This window comes from Natator depressus, chromosome 20 (assembly GCF_965152275.1).
Source record: "Natator depressus isolate rNatDep1 chromosome 20, rNatDep2.hap1, whole genome shotgun sequence".
Taxonomy (NCBI): Eukaryota; Metazoa; Chordata; order Testudines; family Cheloniidae; genus Natator; species Natator depressus.
Window position 1 is genome coordinate 4,932,764 of NC_134253.1, and position 25,765 is coordinate 4,958,528.

At 44.2% G+C, this 25,765-nt stretch overlaps 1 protein-coding gene across 4 annotated transcripts in view; it reads right to left on the reverse strand.

Moving 5' to 3' along the window:
• Positions 1-22,530, reverse strand: part of SENP1 (SUMO specific peptidase 1) — a 32,573-nt gene extending 10,043 nt beyond the window's left edge. For 3 of the 4 annotated variants that reach the window (XR_012635849.1, XM_074935255.1, XM_074935256.1), the window contains exons 1-15: positions 22,454-22,530; positions 20,597-20,646; positions 19,040-19,170; positions 17,779-17,863; positions 16,878-17,037; positions 15,062-15,221; positions 14,327-14,427; positions 13,988-14,238; positions 11,133-11,187; positions 9,484-9,522; positions 7,665-7,749; positions 6,509-6,661; positions 5,684-5,815; positions 4,625-4,828; positions 3,415-3,494 (exon numbers count right to left, since the gene is read on the reverse strand). Coding sequence is in view for 3 of the 4 variants with exons in the window: in XM_074935255.1 (XP_074791356.1) it covers positions 3,415-3,494; positions 4,625-4,828; positions 5,684-5,815; positions 6,509-6,661; positions 7,665-7,749; positions 9,484-9,522; positions 11,133-11,187; positions 13,988-14,238; positions 14,327-14,427; positions 15,062-15,221; positions 16,878-17,037; positions 17,779-17,863; positions 19,040-19,170; positions 20,597-20,600 (1,640 nt within the window). In the remaining variant the exon portion in view is untranslated. The remainder of the gene's footprint in view (positions 1-3,414; positions 3,495-4,624; positions 4,829-5,683; positions 5,816-6,508; positions 6,662-7,664; positions 7,750-9,483; positions 9,523-11,132; positions 11,188-13,987; positions 14,239-14,326; positions 14,428-15,061; positions 15,222-16,877; positions 17,038-17,778; positions 17,864-19,039; positions 19,171-20,596; positions 20,647-22,453) is intronic. The other variant, XM_074935257.1, reaches the window with a different exon arrangement.
• Positions 22,531-25,765: the final 3,235 nt, after the last annotated feature.

Below are 25,765 nucleotides of genomic sequence, written 5' to 3' on the forward strand. Positions count from 1 at the left end.
GATCTAAAGAGCTGGGTCCTCATCCCAAACCCTAAATGCACTACTAGGCAGAACCTCCTGACTTACTTGATCACATCTCAGTTGTAGCCTTATTTACCAGATGTTGGTGACTTCTTGCTATCGCAATAGCAGTTAAGTCTGAGACCACTGTATTTTAAGCCCATTTTCAGAGGTTTTATGTTTTTCTCATAATTCTTCCTTTCTCACGGATTTGTCTCATTCAGACTGGAAATAAGGTGTAAATTTTTAACAGTGAGATTAATCAATCATTGGAACAATTTACCAGGGTCATGGTGGATTTTCCATCAATGACAGTTTTTAAATGAAGATTGGATGTTTTGCTACAAGACCTGCTCTAGGAATTATTTTGGGGAAGTTCTCTGGCCTGTGCTATCCAGGAAGATAGGCTAAATGATCACAATGGTCTCTTCTGGCCTTGGAATCTATGACTCTCTCAGCCTAGCTGCTTAGAAATGGAAGAGAAGCCTTGGAGCTATTTTTGTAGTGAGTGAAGTGATTCTGGCATATGGAACTCAGAAAGCACTTGGAGATCTTAAGGGATGAAAAGTGCTAAATACAATCAATATTATATTGAAAGGGATTCCTAGCTAGGCATTTATATTGCACTTGTCTCCTTCATGTCCATATTTCATTTACATAAACATTTACATTATAGCAGACTGTTCCAATACTAAATATGACTCACTCGGTGCAAACAGAGAGAAACCAGAAAGGATTTCAGAAAAAGTACAAAACACATCCCCTGCAATACCGGAGCACATCACTTGAGTGCGCTGTGACTCTAAAGAGAGATTTAGCTACCAGACCAATTTAACCCTAGAATAAGAAATACATTAAGGGACATAGCAGCCTGAGTCCTATATTCAAAAGTTGCTTGAGTCTAAGTCCCACTAATTTTAAATGAGACCTGGGGACCTCTGCACTTCAAAGACTTCTGAAAATAGGACTTAGGAACCTTTGAAAGTTTTTGCCTTTTTGTACGCTGCTGCATTTGTAACCCTGCTCTAACGACCCAGCTTCTTGGTATGGGAAAGTGCAGGGGCTGATTCAAACTGGATTCTTCATTTCTTTTCTTTTCTGGATTTTGCAATACTTCAAATGAAAGCTCCTTTCAAGTCCTTTCCAGACTCTTTGGGCAAGCCTGTTCGCACTGAAGGTTGCACATATATCCAAGAGTCATGCTCACAGGCACGACAGCAGGAACTGATTTTCAGCATGAGTCGGAGAGAAAAATATCTTAGCCCAGTCCAGGTTGGTAACAGAAGCTAAGGCACATTCATGCCTTGAGCTTCATTAGGGACATAAATGACATGCCCAGACTTTCATCAGGAGCTCTGGTGCTCAGCACGAGACACAAGCCACCCACCACCTAGGGCATCATGGTTCTTAATGATCCTCTTGGGAGAGTGATATATTTCGTGGTTTTTGGAGGGTGGGGGGAAAGCGGGAGGAATGTGTCAGTCTGCACTGGAGGAGGTAGGTTACCAAGCTATTTGCCATGAACAAGGCCACGGTAAGTACATGGGCACTAGGCTTGCAAAATCCAGAGAGGAAACACAGGGTTCATGCCCAGAGATGTCAACAGGTGCCATCTCTCAAAGAGGCAGATGCTGGATTCTTGACCAGAATCCATCTCTTTAATCTGAAAATCAGTCCTGCTTTCTTTCTTTTAGAGAGATTGTGATGGATTGACAATTTCCTGAAATATCCAGAGCAAATTTAATGTAGTTAAGATTAAGTTTAGTGAATTAAATTAAATCTTACTGAATTAGTGTTTTTGGCGGTCATTGTATTACAAATGCAAATGTTTATGTACTATTGAGAGATTTTACAGAACTTCTGTAGCAGAAAGACAAGATTGAGTTCGTCTTTGGAAGGTATGAGGAAGACTAAAGGTCTTTTTGGAACAATACATGAGAAGTGGACTTCTGCAGGAAATATCTTGAGGTGAGGAGAATACAAATTTTCCCACTCCAAAGCCAACCTTTTGAAGATATGCCCTAGGGAAAAGAGATCCTTTGCATACTTCCTGCTCCTGGAAACTCCTGTTCAAAGAACTCTGAAGTGTATAAAAAGCAACTGAACATGTTATGAGTGTGCTTGTTTGAAGCTGAGTCTCTGATGAACTTGTAACCACAAGGATGCCACTAAGAAAGGTATTAAAAGACTGCACCTGACAGGCCTATGTGAGGGTTGGGATGATCTCTGATAAATCTACTAGTATGCGTGTAGGTTCTTTTATTGTGTTTTAATAGGTTTTCTCTGTAATGCTTTTTACCTTAAGACTGAAGCAGGTTTGCCTAGAAAACGGTGTGTGATCACTTTTATCTGTAGTACTTATACTGTTACCCATCTCCGAAGAGAAAGCAAGAAGGCATCCTGGGACAATCTGACTGTGCTGGGAATTACACAATAAAGGCAAGAGAACAGTGTAGTCTGGGAATACCCTGGTCAGAAGAGAGATGCAGCTCTCCACCACAGAAAGGTGACAGCCGGGGGAGCTGAAAGCAGAGAGCAGGTGCCCTTGCTGAACTACTGAGGGGGTATCCAGGTGTAGCTGCCCTGCACTGTGACAAAGATCACAGAAAAAGTAGCAGCATAGAATCTGGAAATAGCTGGAGTGCTCCGATGTCTGTAATTTATAGGTCGGGGGGGGGGGGGGAGTGTTAAGACTGAGTATTTTATGGAAACTACTCTGGTCTCACTGGCTGACGATCTTCTGGCAATGGATGAAGATCAAGTGTCCATGTTGATTCTTTTAGATCAGTCAGCGACACACCTAGGAGCCTCGACAAGGAAAGGCCCAGGTGCTCCTGTGGTTCCATTCCCTGGACATAGAGAATAGCATTGTGCAATAGTTTGCATACCCTGATGGACCACTTATGTAGTGCACCCACATGGTTCTATTTCATCACCTTTCTGTTCAACACAGGTGGTTCTTAGAGAAGATAGCGAGGCAGTGGACTACAATGTCTTCAGTATACCAATGTCACAGCTCCATGTGTTTATTTCCTTAGGCCCAGATATGGCAGAAGCTCAGATTCCCCAGTGTCAAGCAGAGGCTGGGTTTTGGGATGAGAGTTAGCGAGGTTAGGCCAACCCCACATAAAACAGAAGTTACACTGTGGGGACACAGCTGGAAGAAATGGTGGCAACACCTGCTCCCTCAGCTAAGCGGGTGTGCCTTTGACCAAAACACAGTGGGAGCAGGGTCCTGCTGTATCCTTAGCTGCTTCTGGACGTTCAGCTACTAGTGGTGGCCAAGAGCACGGCTTTCCATCTATTCTCGGAATCTTAAATTTCTCATGTGTTACTTCATCATTTAGTCAGGGGTAGAAATATTTGTAACATTTAGACAAAACAGTGACACTCAAATACAGATCAGCTACTCACAACAGTATCCTGCAGGCTTCGTTGTTTATTCCACCCATGGAATCGTAATAGGTGATGGTTTTCTTCCTGAAGTCTATAACCTATATAAAGAGAAAGACTTGTTAATAATACAGTAAACAAAGTGACTTCCTCTTTCCCAGGACATATATTCTGCAAATCTAGAGCCGTATTCACTATAAAGCAAGGATAAGAAAAAAAATTGACAGGAATTTAGACCATCCACAGGGATGTCCCTTGAAATCTCAAGGATTTCTCGGAGGACTTTTCTATCAATGGTCCTTTTATGGCCCCCATTACCACAGTATCAGCGCACCGTGCAATCTTTAACATATTTATACTCACAACATACCTCTGTGGGGAAGGGCAAGGCTATTATCCACATTTTTACAACTGGGGAAATGAGGCACAGAGAGACTAAGTGACTTGGCCAAGGTCACACAGGATATCTGTGGTAGAGCAAGAAATTGAACCCAGGTCTCCTGAGTCCAGGGCTAGCACTTTAACTACTGCACCACCCTTTTCCTCAATTACTATTCTACTTACTCCTGCTCTTAGATTTCACATGCCTATTGCTATTGTAAGGTAGCAGGAGGTTGCTTAATTCTGCACTCCCTCCAATTGGGCTACATTTTTCTGGTGCTGAAGTGCCAAGAACTGCATGCAGTATTCCAAGGGCAGTAGAGAGAGAAGACACATCTGGTTTTGCTGCTCACTATCACCACCGCTGCTTTTCCATGTTTCTCTTATCAACCTCAGGTAGGTTTGGACAGGTGTCTCGGAGGGACCACGGAGTTGTGCAGGTACAGCAGAGGGCTTAATTTGGCCCACAGAACCCTTTATTACTGGTAATCATAAATCAGAGTGAAAAACCTTGACTGGCTGTCAGAGCGTAGGATGAGTTTGTGGGACCAACGGTGAAATCTCTTTATGCAAAAACTGAGCAAATCTGACATGAATCCCAGCAAGACAAAAATGATGTCATCTCATTTTTACAGAGCCACTTTTTAGGTTAGAATCACGCTTTAAAAATTACACATATTTTGTGGCCCACCATAGAATACCCAATCTTTAGCCATGAATGTGAATTTCTCAGTGTATATCTGCCTGGTGCACAAACCACAAAACAGATGGGGAGGTTAAACGAATTCATGCTGCATCTGTTCCAGCTATTCATTCTTTTTAATACAACATTAAACAAATGAATACTCACGGCTAGGCACCAATGGACTCCAAGATGAATAGGCACCAAGAGAACATCCACAGAGAAAACATCCACTTTTTTTGTCCACCGTTTCACTGCTTGGTACCCAGCAGTTTTTAATTTGGTAAAAAAGAAGGTATTAAATGCATGAACTGTTGGCAACCCCTTCTCTTTGCTTCGCTCCATCAGCAAATTCATGTAGAAATTAATTATCTGGGAGGGAAAATCATCCATGTGTGTTGATAACTTTGCAATAATTATTTTGCATGCACGTGAAAAAGTGAAGTTTTCTGAGCAAAAGAATATTTTCTAAAAATGGATTTCAGATCTTAATGTTAATGACTTGGATTTTGAAATTTTGTCCCTAAGCCCTACTAAGTAGTAGTTATTTCTTCAGAGTTCCTACAGTGTAGCTACAGGTACCCATTCTGCACTGTGGACGACTAGCCCTTACGTTAAAATTTAGCAAAACGCTGCCCATTCAGATTATCCACCATCAGCCCACTCCTTCCTCAGTAGCCTTAGAGAAGAAGGGGGGCGGGGGGGGAAGAAAAGGTGACAAGTCTACTTACTAGAGCAGGGCAAAAAAAAAATTTGAATAGTAAATTGCTGAAAAATGAATTTTTTGGAGCACAGAAACTAGTTTTGAATCTGGGTCAAATTTGGTGGATTGTTTTTTTCAGCCAAAACTGAAGGGAAAAAAAATCAGAAATGTTGACTGGAATTGACATTTCATTGGATCCAAACCTTTTTTTTTTTTTTTTTTTGGGGGGGGGGGGGTGTTAAACTGAAAAGTCAATTATGCGCTTAGCTCTCATTACTACCCAGGGCTGTATGAATGCAGTAAGCTAGGGTCTGATTTTAAAGCATATCAGCTATTCCGCACTAACTCTCCATGTGGACACACCCAGTGTGCACTAAAAGTTCCCTCGGACAGTTTAGCTAAGGGCACTCAGTGTGCAGTAAGAGTGTCCGCATGGAGAGTTAGTGTGGAGTAGCTACTGCTTCCCCAGAATCTTTTCACTTTTAGAAGTAAGGAACCTGCAGTTGCGTTGGTGAAGGAGTTACCTCATCATTAAGCCAGTTCAGGTTGTTCAAAGTCTGAATATCTTTCCGGGTTATCGTTAACCGAAAAGCTTCGCTCAGGATCTCATCCTGGTTTCCACTGCGGAATACGCTCTTGATTTCCTTCTCCATTTCCTACAGAGGACACATATGTGATGGGAACAAAAAGGAGCTTCTGATATTCCAGTCCCACAAACTGAAGCGTTCTAGCTACCTAAACTAGTAAAGAGCTTTCCCTTTCCAATGGGGAAAGGGAAAGGCTTGGTCCTATGACAGCTCCAACAAGCAAAAAGATCCTGGAATGCTGAGCTCAGGAATCCAGCGCAAAAAGCCATGTGGAGACAAGGCCTAAGTTAAGAACATGCCACCAGACATCTCTGAATGATGTGACAATGACACTGCAGAAGCACAATGAGGATTTGGGCGTCTGGTTAGTTAATCCCACTGGAAAAATACAAAACTGGCTTGAAGCAATGGCAGCAGGAACAATACTGGGCAGAGACCGTCCATGTGGAAGCCCCTCTATTCTTTGGCTTCATTGGGATTCTGGATTTTAGGGCCAGAAAGGAGTCTGACCTCCTGTATCACACAGGCCAGAGAACTTCATCCATCAAGACTTGCGTCAAGTCTGTAACTCCTGTATGAGCTATAGCATATCTTTTAGAAAGACACCCTGCCTTGCTTTACTTAATGAACAGCTTTTAGTGTACTATTTTTCCTTCCTCCCCATGGTATTTTGAATCAATTTCAAGATCAACATCTGCCACACAGAGTGCTTCTCCAAGACTTGCTAACTGCCTCAAGTGTTAATAATCTATGCAGATCTACCTCTGTGATTTCAGGGAATTCCTCTTCATTATCAGCTGATTTAGCATTCTCTTTCTCTTCTGGGAGAACTGTGACAGGGATCTCTTTCTCAAGAGGCACTCGAAGATTCAAATCCACTGGATCCTGTATCAAGTGTTCCTGCTCCTGCAATCTCTGAAAGAGAGATCTTTAGGTTAGAATAACAGCCGAGGATTTTTGTAGCACCTTCTGGGCATTAGGTGTCCAATTCCCAACCACTGTCTTGGACAGAGGGACTCATTTTAGAGCAACAGATTCTGGTAAAACAGGGGTCGGCAACCTTTCAGAAGTGGTGTGCCAAGTCTTCATTTATTCACTCTAATTTAAGGTTTTGCGTGCCAGTAATACATTTGACATTTACAGGGGCCGGCAGACAGAACCCCAGACCGGCAGTGGGGGCCGGCGGACGGAACCCCAAACCGGCAGCGGACTGAGCGGCTCAGTCCGCTGCCAGTCTGGGGTTCTATCCACCGGCCTCCGCCAGCCAGGGTACCGGCCGCCAGCCCCACTTAGCCCACTGCTGGCCCGGGGTTCTTCCATCCAGGCCGGCAGTGGGATGAGCAGGGCCGGTGGCCAGGACCCAGGGTCGGCAGACAGAACCCCAGGCCGGCAGCAGAGTGCCATAGGTTGCTGACCCCGTGGTAGAAAGTCAAAAGGAGCAATGTAGTGGGTGAGTCCATGCACTGAAGGCCCCTAATCCCAAAACCATGACAGTCAATGGGAGGAGCGTTTTGGTTCATGCCCTTAAGCCTTTGCCTGTGGAGACCTAGATTCAAATAAGCTCTGTACCTCCAGTGATGCCAGCTGGCCAGGCAGGCAGAGGCTAGAGAGAGATGCTTATGGGTAGCGTTTGCCCCAGACACCAATGGCCTCAAAAGGGGAAAAGGGGAGATAAAATCCTTCCACCTCCCTACAGTTTATTTTTTGTTTTGTTTCCTCATGACCCCTTCTGATTTCCATTTTCATTTGCAATCCCCTCTATTTAGCACACATTTATTTGTGATCCCCAGTCCGGCAGCACATCCACCGGCTCACGCTACTTCCAACTCTATATATTTTAAGCCACCAACTATCTGGAGAACCTGGGAGGCAGCTTTAAACCCTAACGCTCCGTGCTAGATATGCCCAGATGTTTCACCTGGCTCTGCAGCTGCAACGCCAAAGCTTTCTGCTCTTCTATTTGACGCCATCTCTCCCGAGCTCGTGAATCGTAGACGCTGGTTCTGGAAAACAAAGACGTTGGTACAAAGAGCGTGTTTGTTGCAGGTGTTAAAAAGGACCACAAAAGGAAAACAGATCATATTAAACTATCTATAGCCACTGGGTTAGCTTCTTGCCTACATTAACAAATTCACTGTGCACAGCTCGGGCACTATGGAACATATTTTGTATTATCTGCAATTCATGTTTACTTGGGTGGCTTAAACAGTTCATATTCTGGCAGCAGCAAAGGGGTTATGGATACCAAGTACCTGAAATACTGAGAATTTTTCACCTTCTGTTACTTACTTTCCACCAGCACAGAACACACAGTGCAGATTTCAGGCAGGTGGGCAAACAATAAGCAGTTTCTATCTCAGCATCTGTGAGCCTAGCTAGCTCAGTCAGTAGAGCATCAGACTTTTGGAGGGTGGTGAAGCACTGGAATGGGTTACCTAGGGAGGTGGTGGAATCTCCTTCCTTAAAGGTTTTTAAGGTCAGGCTTGACAAAGCCCTGGCTGGGATGATTTAGTTGGGGATTGGTCCTGCTTTGAGCAGGGGGTGGGACTAGATGACCTCCTGAGGTCCCTTCCAACTCTGATATTCTATGATTCTATCTCTCCGAAAGACAGCTGTGTCCTCTCCCACCCCACCTATCTCACTACAGCCCAAGAACTTCCAGAGAGGGAGCAGTGGTGGTTTGCTTTTGTTTTTCAAGGCAAAAATGGGATGAATCAGGTGTCTCTAGCAGGAAGAGAACCATAGCACAGCCCAGAACCAAGCAAAGCAATGGGAATCAGTGTCACTACAGCACTTAATACATGGCTTACTCCTGCAAAGTGCCGAGCCCTCTGGCCATGATCCAGCAAAGTACTTCAACACATGCTTGACTTTACAGCATGTGAGTGTTCCCATTGAAGTCAGTCCACATGCACAATGTAGCTTGTCACCTAGGGTGACCAGATGTCCCGATTTTGTAGGGACAGTCCCAGTATTTGGGGCTTTTTCTTACCTAGGCTCCTATTACCCCCCACCCCGTCCCAATTTTTCACATTTGCTATTTGGTCACCGTATTGTCACCTGCCTCATCTTATAAGTTGGAAACATTCTGTAGGCATCACAGAGGAAGTGAACCTTATGAAGGCAACTGAGGGAGGATAAGTAACTCCTGGGAAAAGTTTGTACTATGCTTAAGGGGATGACATGGGAGAAAGCACAGAGGTACTTGAGGGAAAAGCAGACTAACAGGTAGAAGAAGCTGGTAGAAAGGTAGCTGCCAATGCTGTGATAGATCTGATAGGCTGGGAGGAGCTAAATTGCAAAGCACCTTAAGGCGAAGGTCAAGAAGCTTGTATGCAACGTGTGAAAGATAGAGCCGGGGGATGGATTCCATGACATAATAGAGATATGATTAAAGCTAGGAAGAGGGCAAGATTCTGAATGGACTGAAGGGAGGCAAGATTGCAATAGTCAAGGACAGAAAGGAGGTGAATGCACGAGACAAGACATCAGATAAGGGCCTGGATGAGAATTTAGCCATCTGGACAGAGATGGGTGCCAGATATACAAAGTTATTTAGATAACTAAAACTGCAGACAGGTGTTTTTGTAAATCACATTAGGTACCTATCTGCATCTTTAGGTGCCTACACACCTTGTAAAACTGGTCTAGATCTTAGAGATGTTAGATCATTTGTTGACCTTCTGAATAAAAACAAACCAAAGCAAACGGAAAGAATCAAAATGTGAGGAACTTACAATTCTTTGATCCACAGTTCTGCTTGGAAGAAAGGGAGGCTAAAAGAGGGGGGAAAACAAGACAAAATGTGAATATTGCTCTACATGGACAGTAGACAACTGTTTTAATTCCTCACATAGCAAACAATTGCAATCTGAGTATGCCCATGACCCTTGGATGAAATGTGAAAAATTTAAGACCATCTTTAGCGTTAAGGTTCAAGTCAATTACATGCATACCAACCCAGTCATGAGAGGAAAGGAAAGTTCAACATGAGAACATGATCAATCAACTTAAGAACATGATTGCTGCGCCACAGAAGTATCAACAGAAACAGGAATACACAAAAGTTCCTACAGACACCTGAATTATTTCTCAGAGGACAAAGTTTATTTTAAAAGTAACTTCAGCCCTTCACCATCAAATAAAAGTTTAATATAGTATTAGCCAAAATTATTGGGTTAGTGGGCCTTTTATTGCAATCTGTAACAGAAATAACAACAGCAATACACTTAAAAGTCAGACCAGCATAGCTATGTCAGTTATAGACGTGAATTTTTACCAATATAGCTCTGTACGTCCTAGTGTAGATAAACCTATACCAACCTCAGAGTGCCTTTGCCAGTTCAGGGAGCTGACAAACTACATCAGCAAAAGCACTTTCACCCCAGTACCGCTGTCACTATACTAGGAGGGTTTTGCCAGTTTAATTAAGCCAGCAAAACTTTTAAGAGTAGCCCTGGCCTTGATTTTCCAATGGGGGTTGCTAAGCACTTTGGAAAAATCTGACCCTTCAGATTCTGTGCTTAAGATTTTATACATTGCAAAGAAACCATTTCTACATTTAACTTTCTGCCAGGATATCAGCTCTGATACAAGCTGGGGGAAGTCAGTTACATGGAAAATATCAAGCCTACAGGGGGGAAAAAAAAACAGTGGGAAAGCAAACTAAAAAGGTCACAGTGTGATGCCATTATGAAGACAGACAATGCTATTTAAAGATGTATATGTAGTGAAATTGCTTGCAGAACTAGGCAGGTGAGAGTATTGCTCTGCACATCACTAGAATTGTGCCACCTGGAATGGTCCTCCCAGGCCCATACACATCAATTTAAGAAGTGAAAAGAGAGACTCGGGAAAATTAAAACAGGTGACAAAGATGATACAAGGATCAGTGCATCAGACACTAAGGAGAGAATGCGGGAGATTTAATTCATGTAGATTCAGCTGCAGACTCACAGAGACAATGCCACAGTCTAGAAATAGCTTCCAGGAAAGGTTTCCACTGAAGGGAATTATTCACAATCGCAGAAGATAATGACATAAGGAGCAACAGCCTGAGCTAAGCAGAGAAATGTTTAGTCTAGATATTAGGAAACAGTACTCAACAGAGCAACTGGGCAAACTCCAAAGGGAGGTGCTCAAGGCACCATCACTGCAGACTCAGGGACATGCTAGATGTCCGTGGAAGCAGTGGAGGGAGGTACCCTGCAACATGCGGGTGATCGGAATAGATGACTAACCTAGTCTTATGGAAAAAATAATCCAAGTGCAGAATCTGCACAAGTTGGCAGTGACGGAGCAAAGAAACAGCCAATTAACCAGAGGCAGGAAGATATTTTGAGAGTAATTAACACCCTTTTTTATATGTGCCATTTTACAAACTTACCTTGGAGTCGGAGTTCTGGAATCTTTTACCTTGAGCACAATGACTGAGTCGGATCCTACCCAAAGCAAAAGAAATAATATTAATCAAACCCTTGCTAGTTTTTAATATACTCCCTATGCAAATTTCTGTTCCTTATGCCCCATTCTCATTCTTAAAACAGGTTTTCAGTCTGGATTCAAAATTCTAATCTTCATTTTAAACTTCAGACAGGGATGTTCAAAGGAATCTAAGGGAAGTAGATGCCTGATTTGGGTGCCTAATTCCCTTAGGTTCCTCTGAAAGCTCAGCTTTAAAGGTACATTAGATTTTAGATTACAGAAACAAAAGATTATAAAATCAGTGATGTTGTCCTAGAAGATATTAGTGTTGAAAACTAACACCGTCTCAAACCATAAAAATAATCTAAAATAATACATAATTGTAACAGGCAGAGGAAGTATGAATGGCTTGAAAGAGGGGAGAAAATAGAACAGAGGCGACTAGAACTACAATGGGAAATAAGATAAGCAGTGGGAAGGGAAAGAAAGGAGTAAGTTGTATGTTTGCTGTATTGTATTGCCGTATTTGATGCAAGAGCTGCTGCTGTGTATTTAAACTGACTGGATGCACAGAGTATTTGGAACAAACCTGGAAGGGTTTTGTTATTTAGCAGGTTCTCTAGAAGACACATTTGTATTGAAACCACCACATTTGGGACCTGTGATTTAGATACACGCCAAGGACAATGCAGTTTTGTAACCCCCCTATCTATTCTTAATTTCTCAGGCTTTAAAATGTGACGAATAGGTCAGGGAATAGGATGGTGACAGAATCCCTCAATTTACCTCTCTTTCCCTGCACTTCCCGACTTATAGCCCATTTCTCAGGAGAGAAGATGCACTGTGCATTACTGTTTGCAACATGTTTCGAGTCCCATGGATTAGGAGTGCCACAGAAAGACAAATATATGATTAGGCGTGTAGGCAGTGCCAGCTAAAACTGGCTGTCAAACACTTTCCATTATATGCTCGTTTTTGAATAGCTATAGCTGTCTGAAACATACATCTTTTGGGAATTTTCCCTGCTTGGTCTATGCTTCCAGGTGATGTGTGGGGGATAAGCAAATTGCCTGCAGCCATTTCTAAGCTGGGAGATGGTGAATAAGGAACATTTTCCCCCGATGTATAAAAAAAAATTACTGTGATTTCCTCCTCCTCTCCCTTCCACGAGGGGAGGGAGGTGAAAATGCAAGAAGGCTGAATGTAACACTTCCAAGAGCCCCTAAGTGACTTAGGAGCCTAAATCCCACTGATTTTCAGTGGGACTTGGGCGCTTTTGAAAATTTTATCCTGAACCTTAGACAGCTTTAAAAATTTCAGTCCAAATGGAGATGGATGCTTTTTTGGGATTTGAAATTGCAAGGGGTCTGGAGAGATTTTTCAAAGACACAAATGGCAGGTTGGTGCCTAACTCTCATTTGTGCTTTTGAAAATCATCTCTCCTTGGCTACCCAGCTCCCTAGGAGACTTCGAAAATGTCATTCAAACTTGAAATCTGGCCAAGGCATGGCCCTACAAAAATAGCAAGCACTTGTCTAATTTTTTCCAAAAAGAACTGATTTTGAAATAATCCAACTGCAGACATTTGGAAATATGCACTGCTGCACATATTCAGAAGAAAATTATTTTCCATACTGGCAAGCACATTGCCCCAAAATGCCTAGGGATTTGCTCCAATTTAAAAAAAAAAAAAAAAACTATATGAGGAGAGATTAATAAGACTGGGACTTTTCACCTTGCAAAAGAGATGACTAAGGGTGGATATGATAGAGGTCTATAAAATCACGACTGGTGTGGAGAAAGTAACTAAGGAAGTGTTATTTACTCCTTCTCAGAACACAAGAACTAGGGGGTCACCAAATGAAATTAATAGGCAGCAGGTTTAAAAGAAAAAGGAAGTATTTCTTCACATAACACACAGTCAACCTGTGGAACTCCTTGCCAGAAGATGCTGTGAAGGCCAAGACCATAACAGGGTTCAAAAAAGAACTAGATAAATTAATGGAGGATAGGTCCAATCAATGGCTATTAGCCTGGATGGGCAAGGATGGCGTCCTTAGCCTCTGTTTGCCAGAAGCTGGGAATGGGTGACAGGGGATGGATAATTTGATGATTACCTGTTCTGTTCAGTCCCTCTGGGACACCTGGTATTGGCCACTGTCGGAAGACATGATACTGGGCTAGATGGGCCTTTGGTCTGATGGCCGTTCTTATAATCTCCTTCAGGCAAAAGCCATGGGTAAACATTTTTAAAGCACTTATGTGACTTAGAAGCCTAAGTCCCATTGATTCTCAATGGCTCCTAAATCAGATTTGGATATTTTACTCAAGCCTGGAAATATCAGTACAAAGGGTGAACCTTTCCAGAAGTTACAGAAATGGGGAATTATAACAGAAGCTATTTGTGACCTTCACTATAGCAATCGCTACCAAGGACCACAATGATATGCTTATGTTGACATCTACCTTTTAGGTATTTTGAACAAGGAAGCGATTTAACTGGTCTTCACACATTTGCCGCTCCTACAATTCAGCAAAGCAACTACAAGGACAGAACAGGACCTACCCCTCCTCTCCCACTAGGGAAATAAATTAGATCCAAGTCTGTGACCCGCAAGCAAAACTTGGGATGAAAGCGAGCAATGAGCACTGGCTTAAAATGTTATTCAAACCATTATTTGTTACATGAATTGCAGTAGCGCCTAAGAGTCCCAGTCATGGGCCAGGGCCAATTGTGCTTGGCGCTGCGGGGTGGGGAAACAGAACAAAAAGGCGATCTCTGACCTATACATTTAGTTGATCTCAGTGTATTTTTACCTTCAGACTGGGCGTTGGATGCTGGTAGATTATCTTGCTGATGCTGAGTGCTGGTATTATCGGACTCAAAAGTTACATTTGACGGATAACTGGATACAGGGTACGGTGGTGGCTTGTGTGATGGCTGCTCCAGTGTTCCCAGAACACTAGCTGACTGGCAGCCTGGAGCGAGGCTGTACATTTCAAATGGTTTTGCATTCTTGCATGGGGTTTCTTTCACTACGTTTTTACTGGAACTCAAACATCTGGACCTACACACAAACAGAAAATTAAAGCTCCCAAAGAAGAATTGCACCATGGTACTGACCCTCAGTTGGGGAGGGTATTTCATATACTCACAGGTGGAGGAAAGGCGAGGCTGGCTTGGATGTTGAGAACTGTTTTCCTGTGACCACCTGAAGCAGCTGCCTGTAGATCTCTCGCTCTTCCTCTCGAACTGTCTGCAGAGAAATAAGCAGACACTTCACCACTGCCTTAAGACTCAAGTCAGGCTTAACAAATACAAATACTATCAATAATAGTAAGTGAGCAGGAGCCGAGACAGACACTGTGGATTACACACACTCTGCTGGAACAGACACCCCGCGCGCACACACACACGCACACATACACACGCACGCACCAGGGGTCTCAGGAACTTACAGAACTTAAGCGCCACAGGATCAGAGAGCTACCAGGGCTAGACTGATTGCAGAGCTTGCAAACTCCACAGGAGTAAGGCTGCAGTCTGAACTTCTGCCTAATGGAAACTGAAAGTACATCAGATGCAGGCACTACTCCATCTATAAAGGGGAATGTTGACTCTAGTCTTCAAAGTGCACAGGAACCCTTGCTCAACCTCTTCACATCTCACAAGGCTGGAAGGGCCAAATCAGGTCTCCTGAGGTTCTCGTCATTTTCCCCCTCCTGAGATCTCAAGGGGAAGTTATCACTCCGGTTGCAGCACGATTTTGAAAGAGGTATGGGTTGGAGTTCAGGAAGAAAGCAGCACTTGAACATCCCAGACAGCAGCATACAGTGCTACCCAATGGAAGTTCTTGTATTCAAACTTAAGTCTCCGCTGCTTGTTCTTACCTCTTCTGCAGTGCTGACAAATCTCCTCTGGGTTTTCTTGGGGCTTAGCAGGCTGCGACGGCATGAGGGACTTGTAACGGGCTTGATTGGAAATGTTTTTTCATAGGCAGATATGTGGCAATGATGGTTTGACTTCCCTACAAAACTATTTGACATTCCACTGTGGAAAGAGGACAGAATGTTAGTCTACAAAATAAGCATTACAATCACAGACACGTATACATTTTCCCAGAAACCCCCTCAAAGAGCCTGGGAGGAAAAGGAGACCGATGCAGGGCTGGAGCAACCCTTTTATTCTCTCCCTAGATTCCTGTATGCAGCAAGAATGCAACAGAAACTCTCCCCCCAGGTAGATCAGGGAGCAAAGAGAGCCTAGGGACACAGCAAGAAACTGGATTCTCCACTCTTCTCTCCAAGGACCTGGGATGGTGTTTAAAAGCACAGAGACCGCATTTCACTGCTGCCACCGGCATGTGCACATAGAGGGGGACAGGAGGGGCTGGCCTCCATTTGGGAGTGTTGATCTCAGGCCCACCCAGATGATTCTTGTGAACATCAACAGGGATACAGGAAAACCCTTAGAACTTTTAATGCTTTTTAAAAAAAAATATTTGGCCATCTTCTTTAAAGGGGGATTGATCAGAAACTGGCATTTTGTGAAATTAAAAACAATCTAAAATTAACAGACCCCACACGCACCCCTTTAAGCTGATTTTACACTTAAGTACAGTTTAAAAGTCTGGCCCCCAGATGGCACAATGATCCTGATTAAAACACAATTCTGAAAGTTAAGATGGAAGGTATCTCCATTGCTGCTGGTCAGAGAAGAGAATTAACAGCTGCTTCACTGGTCTTGTTCTCACCTAGTCATATTTTTTTTTCCATCTCTCTCATCTCGGGCTCCAGAGAGTAATTCATGACCTCACTTTGCAATTCAGATATAGTTTCAATAGCTACTCTGTAGGAATTCCCATCTGTTCACAGTACTAAGTTTTTGTACTGGTATAGCTTTGTTAGGGATGTGCTTTTTTTAACCAATATAATTATACCAGTACAGCCCCTAGCATGGAATATGTATACCAGTATAAAGCTGCCTTATATGGGAATAAGGTACACTGGCAGAAGGCAGGTTTATACTGGCATAAATACCTCCATTCTAAAGGGGGTTGTACTGTTTTAACTAGACTGATATAGTGAAAGTGTCACAACTTGCGTGTTCAGATAAGGTCTAAAAGGAAATTTTTAAATGCACTCAAAGTTGGGTTAAACGTGTTCCCTTCTGAGTCTCTCGTACTACTCCCCCCACCCCCGACACCCTGCTCCCGCCTTTCCCCCCCATTGGCTGCCAAGTGACGATGGAATGGCAAAGAATGACCATAACGCAGTCATGGAGAATGTTTCTCCAACTATTATTTGATTGGGATCTTAAGGATCTGTGTGAAGGGCCCCTCCCCCCCAAAAGGCTATGCTATGCAAACTTTCTAAAGATGACAAATTATACCGCTGTGGTGAAAAGATTTTCAGATATATCTACCATGTATGCAGACAGCAGCTAGAGCCCAGGAGGACCTTGGCCTCTAGGAGGATGCAAAAGCAGAGTCACATTAGACACCAAATCACCACTCATTCAATACTATATTGAACTTTGTTAAGATATTGAAAGATTTGGGATTGCTTATCAAAGGCTTTTAAAAGATGTCATGCTGCTTGGGTGTCAGAGGGGGCAGTAAAAACTCCACAACACACAATTTAAATGAATGGTTTCTAATGAGGATCCTGTGGAAGTATGTTAAAGACGGAGCAGAACCATACACACCTTGGAGTTTTGCGAGTGTCGAGATACAAGTTTCGACTCACTCTAGGTTTCTGTAACATAGAACCCAGGGTGGGTACCAAACCCCTCCACTGTCCATTGGCACTTGGTCCCAACATTCTCAATTCTCCCGACACCCGGTAACTCTCAGAGGATGGAACGTCTGCCGGGAGAGAAATATTGAACAGTAAATAAAGAGCCCACATGCTCAGCTCCAACTATTCAGCATTAAATATTAAAGGACCTCAGGTATCATTTGACTTCAGTGTGACTGTCTGCATGTGTAAGAATTCAACCATATGGAACAGCTTGCAGGATCAGGGCCTGAAGGATGCTTTTAGAAATATCAGGTTTCAGAGTAACAGCCGTGTTAGTCTGTATTCGTAAAAAGAAAAAAGAAAAGGAGTACTTGTGGCACCTTAGAGACTAACCAGTTTATTTGAGCATGAGCTTTCGTGAGCTACAGCTCACTTCATCGGATGCCTATGCATCCGATGAAGTGAGCTGTAGCTCACGAAAGCTCATGCTCAAATAAACTGGTTAGTCTCTAAGGTGCCACAAGTACTCCTTTTCTTTTTAGAAATATCCACACTCCCCATGCCCTCTCAAAAAAACCCAAACAAACAAAACTTGCACAACTCAAATGGCTGTAAAGATTTTATTCTAACTTTCCAAAAACATAACTCAGTCCTGGGGTGAGAAAATGGGATATTCAGAGGAACCTGGCCCTAACTCCCTTTGCAAATCCCAGCCTAAGACAATATTTGAGAAAATGTTATGAGTGACAGAGCAGGAGGTGCCAGCTCAGCCTGAGCTAAAGTGTTTTAATGCAAGGCTATAATTTCTGAGCACTTAGAAAGACACTTCCTGTGTAACTGACTGACTCCAAATAAGCATGTTTTACCTGAGTAGCAACTTGGATTGCATGATGCACTTCCCGCGGAGCATGTAAAAGATCTCTCCAAACTGCCAAACTTATTTGGTAAAAACTACACAAAAAGAAAATCAAAATTATTAACTGTTAAGGTTACTATTTAAAGAAAAATGACACCGGGGCATGAAAAATAAAGCTACACTACTCTAATATCTTCTGCAACTTACTAATCTATGACAGTGTGATCATAGGATGAGTTGTAATATAATGTCAACACTTTTCTGACAACTCGGCAAATTTTTGAGATGGCACTATCCACAGGCAGCCTTGCAAAATTCTACCCTTCTGGGTGAACTTTTTTTATTTTATTTTTTTTGAGATGTCAGTAAAATATTAAGTTTATCATCACCACAGTATGGGGCAGGCAACCAGATTTTGTACCTAAGCTGGTAAATTTTCATAACTATCTTGCAAGTGCACGGTTGTCTCAAAAGTAAGTGTATGCAATTTTGTGTAGCTTCCATAAGATGTATGTGTGTACACTCTCACATATAAGGGTACAGCTTTCACAAAATATATATTTGTGTGCATCCATACGTGTGTAGCTTCCACAGACTATGCGTGTAGCTTTCACATGATATATTAATATTAGCGTGTGTGTACACATGCAAGTGTAGCTTTCTACATTGATCAGTAAACACAGACAAACTCTTTGGTGCAAGAGTTTTTTTTTTGTTATATTTTCAGAGAGCGCTTAGCAAAATACAGCTCAGGCTTCAGATGCTACTGTAATACAAATACCAAAAAGGTTGCAATTTCAAATGTGCAAGATTTTAGAATTCAAAGACTATTCTGCATCACTGTATTATCATTTATATATTGTGGCAGCACCACAGGACCCCAGTCACAGATCAGGACCCACTGTGCTAAGTGTTGCACAAACACAACAAAAAGACCGCCCCTGCCACCGTAGCTTACAATCCGAGTGTGAGACAAGAGACCACAAGTGGATAGATGTATAGACAGGGAAAGCACAAGGACATAATGAGACAAAACCAGCCAACATGCACAGCAGCTGTCACAGCATATCAGTTGCCTAATTACTGTGAAATGTCTTGTACACATCACAGCAGAAAAGAGTTTTAAGGAGGGATTTCATTTTGAAACTGGCTCTTCAGAACATTAAAAATAAATCTTACCAACAGAAACATTAAGTCAAAATGATGCATTTCAGCAACTTGAATTGACAGATGTGAAGTTGTAAATGAGTAAAGAGTAAATGATCCCAAACCTTGTCATCAGACAGTGAAAGCTGATCCCCTGGAATAGCAGTCTGTTGTAGAGGAAAGGCCTTGAATATCAAGTTGTGATTAGCCAATGTTGCGTCACCAGCTTCCATCCTCATAGGATCAGCAATCTCATCTGAGAAAACACAGCTCTGTATTCAATTCTCACAAAGGGCTCTCCAATGAAGCAGGCATTTTCCATGCAATCTCACTTTAAAAAAAGTTTCTGTCCAGATAATGCCAATGAATGGTTTAGTAAAAGCATCTGAACATATTGCAAAAACCAAGGAGAAACAGTAACCCCAAAACAAAGGCATAGTCCTTTTTTACCTCTACCTAGATAACATCCCCACACATCATGGAAACACCTGAATGTTTTGTAACCTTTTTTGCTTCTAATCCTCAGAGATCATTAATACCTCCTTCATAAATGATACAAAGACTCTAAAGAAGCCAACAGAAGTTTTATAATGATGATAAAATAATAAAAAAAAACCACCCGCTCTTATGCAATTTTCACCAGTAGATGATAAAATTGTTAAATAGGTAAGAACCATCTACATACTAGAATATGAGAAGCAGCCTGATCTAGTCAGTAGGGCACTGAATTGGGAATCGGGACAATGGGGTTCTATTCCTGGCTCTGCCACTGCCCTGCTGTGTGACCTTGCCCAAATCTGTGCCTCTATATCCCCTCCTGCCCTTTGATTGTAAGAGACAATTCCCTGCCCTAAAGAGTTTACAATCTCAACAGAAATGACAAAATGTGTTTGTCCGGTGTCAAGGACAATGGGGTCCTAACCTCTGTTGGGGCCTCTAGGCACTACTGAAATACTAATGTTAATTAAAGGGTGTAAATGCCAAGAAGGGAGAGGAATTATTTAGGGTGATACATGGGGCTATAACTAGGGGAAATTACAGGACAGAAAGTTTAGGTTATCTGGAAACCTTCTTAGCAGCAAGCAGTCTCACACATGAAGCAATGAAAGCCTCACTGATTAAGACCTTTAGTCCTGATCTTGCACTATCCCACGTGCTTTAATATCCTTATTTTATATTTATGGGCATGATTCTCCTCTCATTTATATCCTCTTATACTACCGATTTCAGTACACTTACTCCCAATTTATACTAGTGTAACTGATAGCAGAATCTGGCCCTTTTTTCCCTCTCAAGTTTGCTACAGCACAGAACTGATATTGATCCTTCAATACAATTTAAACAACATGAGGAATAAACAAACATGGGACTGAAAGTGCTCTATCATTCATATCAAGCCTGCTCCTAGTTCATACCAAAAGCTAGAGGCAGCAGAAGTGCCTGGAAATGAGACTCAGCTTATTGTGCATTTTGTGTCTTCGGTGAAAATGCAAGAACATTTCAGCTGCAAGTTTCTTTTACATGATGTTACACAGAGATAAGGCCCAGGCAAAACACACAGAATTCCAGAGGTTGGGTGTGTCAAGGCAGCACTCAGATTCCCTGTTGAGTTTGGTCCTGTACACACCTAGAGACAGCACACCCTCTCTAACACAGTTTGGCAGAAATGCACATGCACTTACCCATTTCCAGACTGCTCACATCACTGATGCTGACGACAAACTCAAGGGGACTGAAAAGGAAGGGAAAGAATACAGTTCAGACAACACAAAAGACCTCAAATAGCCAAATCAAGTATGAACCTGATGTCCAAGCAGACACTAGCTTTCCCTGAATGAAAAGAACACAGGGACAGCAGGAGAGATGGAACTTGCTACCCAAAGGTTTTAGAGCTTCCATCTCAGTCTGTTACGCTGTGCACCCATTTTTCTTCACTAAATTTTGGCAGCTGCCATCTTTTCTACATGCCAGGGACTGCCCCCGCCTCATTCCTGGGACAGTCCTATTTCTCATCCGGTCTACCGGACACCTGGTTGACTGGTGAGTTACCTACCACTATATAAACTCCTATAGAATGCTTCTGAAATGCAACAATTTGCACTCACATCACCAACGACATAGGCCAGCAGGCTCTCTAGACCACAGGTGTGCACTCTCCCCTCTGACAGGGGCTGCTGGTAATAGCTCACCTTAAGTGATCACTCTCCTTACAGTTTTCAGAGTAGCAGCCGTGTTAGTCTGTATTTGCAAAAAGAAAAGAAGTACTTGTGGCACCTTAGAGACTAACAAATTTATTTGAGCATAAGCTTTCGTGAGCTACAGCTCACTTCTCCTTACACTGTGTATGGTAACACCCATTGTTTCATGTTCACTATATATATAAATCTCCCCACCATATTTTCCACTGCATGCATCCGATGAAGTGAGCCGTAGCTCACGAAAGCTTATGCTCAAATAAATTTGTTAGTCTCTAAGGTGCCACAAGTACTCCTTTTCTTTCTGCTCTCCAGTTCAGTATGGAATAAGACTGGCTACAGAACCCGTGCTGGAGGATTTGATCTCCCATCTATTTGCTTTGAACAAGAACAGCTTTGCAAAAGACCTAGCAGTCTGACTGCTAGAGGGAAAGTCTGTTTGCATAGTAAGATGTAGACACATGCAGCAAGGGAGCATACAGGTGCACACTAGTCTTCAGGCAGAGAGAAGGCTGCTGCCATGTCACCTTGCAATCCCATCAGCACATAAGAGTTAAGCAAGAATGGACAGGTCTAGTACTTGAAAGGGAGACCTGAAGTTAGGGGTTACAGGTGGTGATACAGGAGAGATGCAAGCAAGCCGGAGAGAGAGACACGAGAGGTATGTGCGTTTGGGGTTCAATGGGGAAAGAGAAGGAGAGAGACAGGCACCTGACGGGGCAGGAAGGGAGCACACAACCACCATGGCAGGGGCCTGAAGGGAAAGACGCAGGAATCCGACAGGCGGATGTTAGCAGGTGGTGAGACACAAGGAATTACTGGGGGTAAAGAAATTGCCGGGGGGGGGGAGAGGGAGCACCATGGGATCATGAGGTCTCAGGAGGATGTTAGCAGGAAAGGGAAGTAGCAGTGGAGAGGGACGTTAGCGACAAGGGGACACACTGGGGGAAGGGGGACCCCAAGGGCTCAGACAGTCTGACAGGGGAGTTTGCAGGTGGGGGGGATAAGAGTGGGAGGCACTCAGGGGGCAGAGTTACCGGGGGGCGAGGGAGCACAGCACCAGCAGGGTGGGGACCTATGGGGGAGACACCACCAGGGCCTGAGGGGAAGGGGCCAGCCGGGAAGGTGGGGGGGAGAGGACTGGGGGAGACACACCAAGGATCATGGTGTCTGACGGGGGTGGAAGCAGAGGGAATGGGGGTGGGGGGGGGCATGATGAGAGGCACTCGGGGGTAGCGAGAGCTCCTGGGGGGCCTGGCGGGGGAGGGGGCCCACGGGCCCTCGGGGGGGGCTGAGGGGCCGGGCTCTGAAAGGCGGCGGCGGGGGGGGGGGGGAGGGGCTTACCGGAAGCGAAACCAGCCGGAGCGCGCGGGCCCCTCACCCCCAAACCCCGGCAACGAGGCGGCCGGAAACGCCGGGAGCCCGGCGGGCGGTAGCGGAAGTGACGCTTCGGAGAGCGCCTCGGCGCGCGGCAGGTCGGGAAGCGCGCGGTCGCCGTCCCCTCAGGGGGCGGGGCGGGGCGGGGTGGGGTGGGGTGGGGCGGGGCCAAAGTGGGGCTGGCCGCTTGGTGGGGGGCGGGGGATGGGAGAGGAGTGTAGGTTGGTCGGTGTGGCCCCCCCCCCCCCGCCCTGGGGAGCAGAGGAGGGGCGGGGCAGGGCAGTGTGCTCGGGGGGATGGGAGAGGAGCGTAGGTTGGTCGGTGTGTGCCCCCCCCCGGGGAGCAGAGGAGGGGCGGTGTCACCCTGGGGTGGGGCGGGGCGGTGTGCTGGGGGGGGGGATGGGAGAGGAGCGTAGGTTGGTCGGTGTGTGCCCCCCCCGCCCTGGGGAGCAGAGGAGGGGCGGTGTCACCCTGGGGTGGGGCGGGGCGGTGTGCTCGGGGGGGGGGCTCCGAGTAGGTTGGTTGCGGGGCGAGGGGAGCGGGATCACTCACCCGGGGGGGGGAGAAAGCGGCCGCAGCAGCAGCCCCCCGGCGGAGAGCAAGCTGGGGGCACCTGGGGGGCGGAGGCAGCTACGTTAAGAAGTTGGGGGGGGAGGGAACCTCCAAACTCGCCTTAAAAATCGCATCCGCTTTCCTGCGCTACAGCCCACTGCATCGGATGCCCGCGGTGGAAAATACACCGGGCATCACGTTATGCTGTCGAGCTAGCTAGCGGTCACAGGCAAGATTGAGCAGTTCTACCAGCAAAAAGGAAAGGCGGACTTGTGGCACCTTAGAGACTAACACATTTATTTGAGCATCAGCTTTCGTGAGCCGATGAAGTGAGCTGTAGCTCGCGAAAGCTCATGCTCTAATAAATTGGTTAGTCTCTCAGGTGCCACAAGTCCTCCTGTTCTTTTTGCGGATACAGACTAACACGGCTGCTACTCTGAAACCAGTTCTACCAGGATAGCCCCCATGTGGATACTTCTAGTTTGGTATAAGCATGGCTTTTTTTTTCTTCTTCCTCTCCATTTATCTTCATCCCCTTCCCCAGTGACATAAACTAAACCAAAAGAAGGCACTCATCCTAGAAGAAGAGTGTCCACACAGGAGGTGAGACCAGAATGACTTGTGTTGGTGTAAGCCTTATCTTATACCAGTATACATTTGAGTGTAGAGAAGCCTTTAGCTGGGTGTGTACTTTGGAAGAGGGACTTTATCTTCTTGTCTTCATATTTGTCTGCAAAGGACTTACCATTTGGATGCTATACAAGTCACACAGCTGGTTGAGATTTTTCAGCTTTCTTCAAAATCAAAATGTGTTGCAAAAACAGTTCAGTTTTGACATATTTAACCCCCCCCCCCACAACAAAAAAGAATAAAAAATAGTTTTATTTGGTTGAAAAATCTAAATTTTTCACCACAAATTTATTTTTCAACATGCTTTAATAAATTATCCTGCTCTCTCCAGTTGAGAGTGGGCCAGCCCTGCTGCTTTTCAGAAACCCACTTCTACTGAAACTTCCTTAAAATATATTTCAGCTGGAGGGGTTGGTGAAAATGAGGGAAACTTGCAGTGCACCTGGCCCCTTCTATGAAGCTTGCTGAGGCAGCATGGCCTGGTACATATAGGATGCCATGTTGGGACTTGGTTTGGCCAGCAAACTTTTAAATCAAATCAAACTGAAAAAATTCAGTCAGCTGCAGAAAACTGTGTGTTTACCTTTATCCCAGTGATAAGGGTACTTGCCTGATATATGGAAAAGCCGGGGCTGAATCCCTACTCTTGCAGTGGGACTTGAACTCAAATCTCCCCCTACGTAGGTGAGCAGCCCAACCACCAGGCTGTAGCGTAGTCATCTTCTCAAGCTCTCTTGTTGAAGGTCTTCCACTTTCTATAAAAATATAATTTGTCATTGGGCCAGAGAGAACAAACAACTGTTCAGCTTGGTGATTAAGGCACTCACCTGGGAGGTAGGAGATGTGGATTCAAATCTTCTGCCTGCCTGATTCAGAAGAGGGATTTAAATCCACATCTCCTACTTCCAGGTGAGTGCCTTAATCACCAGACTAAAGTGTCATTGTCACTGTCTTTGGCTTTATAAGACTAACAACCTAAACCAACCAGAGCAAATTCGCATATAGTTTTGGGTTGACCAAAACTGCGTTTTTTAGCAAATAAACTATTCATCTGAAAATTGTCACCCCACTCTACTTGGGATATCTGGTTTTATTCCCAGCTCTGCCACTGACCTGCTGTGTGACCTGGGGCACGTCACTTGTCTCTGTGCCTCTCTTTCTCTTCCCATCTTTTGTCTGTCTTATCTATTTCAATTGCAAGCTCTCTGAGGCAGGGACTGTCTCTTACTATATTTTCATATGGTGCCTAGCACAATGGGACCCCAGCCACTATCTATGTCTCCCTATGGCAGGCCTCTTGGGTCTACCATATTACAAATAATAAGCAATAATAATACAAGGCCGTTACATTGGGGAGTAGAACAAGAGAGGTTCTGGACCTGCTTTCTCTTTTTGAAGCTGCAATATTGTCTCCAGGCATTGATACATACATAGTCTTTGGCATCAGGTCATATGTACCATCTTGGGAGCTACTGTTTTTCCCTTGGGTATTTTTGAACTAGTCTTTCCCTATTCCCTATAACCTTTCCCATCATCCTGTGGGCTTGTTTGTGTTGCCATGAGTTGTGTGAATTGCATTGTGTTGCTCACTGAATAGAAGTAATTTTTATTTGAAGGAGCATACTCTCAACCCTGACTTGGTATTCAAAATGTTTTTGTGTTTGAGGTTGTATTCTGTCTTCGATGGGTGACACTACAAGACCCAGCCGTCATCCAGCGTTTGTCTTATATTTAAAACCTACCTCACAGGAATAAGTAAAAGATTTGTGTTACTTCTTGGCCATGAAAGGACTCGTCTTCCATTGCTTGTGTACATGCAAGATTACAGCATTCCTCTTGAACTCGTCAGCCTCGCTAATGGTGCTGGACCCTTGGATATTGCCATTCACTACAAAGCACTTCAGTTAGATAATAATCATTGTATTGGGACGTTGTCCCCACCTCCTTGTGATTTCTGGTTGCTTAACCCTGCTCAAGAATCAGTCTGGTTAATTATTTGCCTTCACGTTTTCAGAAATCCTTAGCTCAACTAGAAGAAATACCATTAGCTCGGGGCTTCTTTTCATGGATGAATGGAAAACTCCAACTCCCACTTGA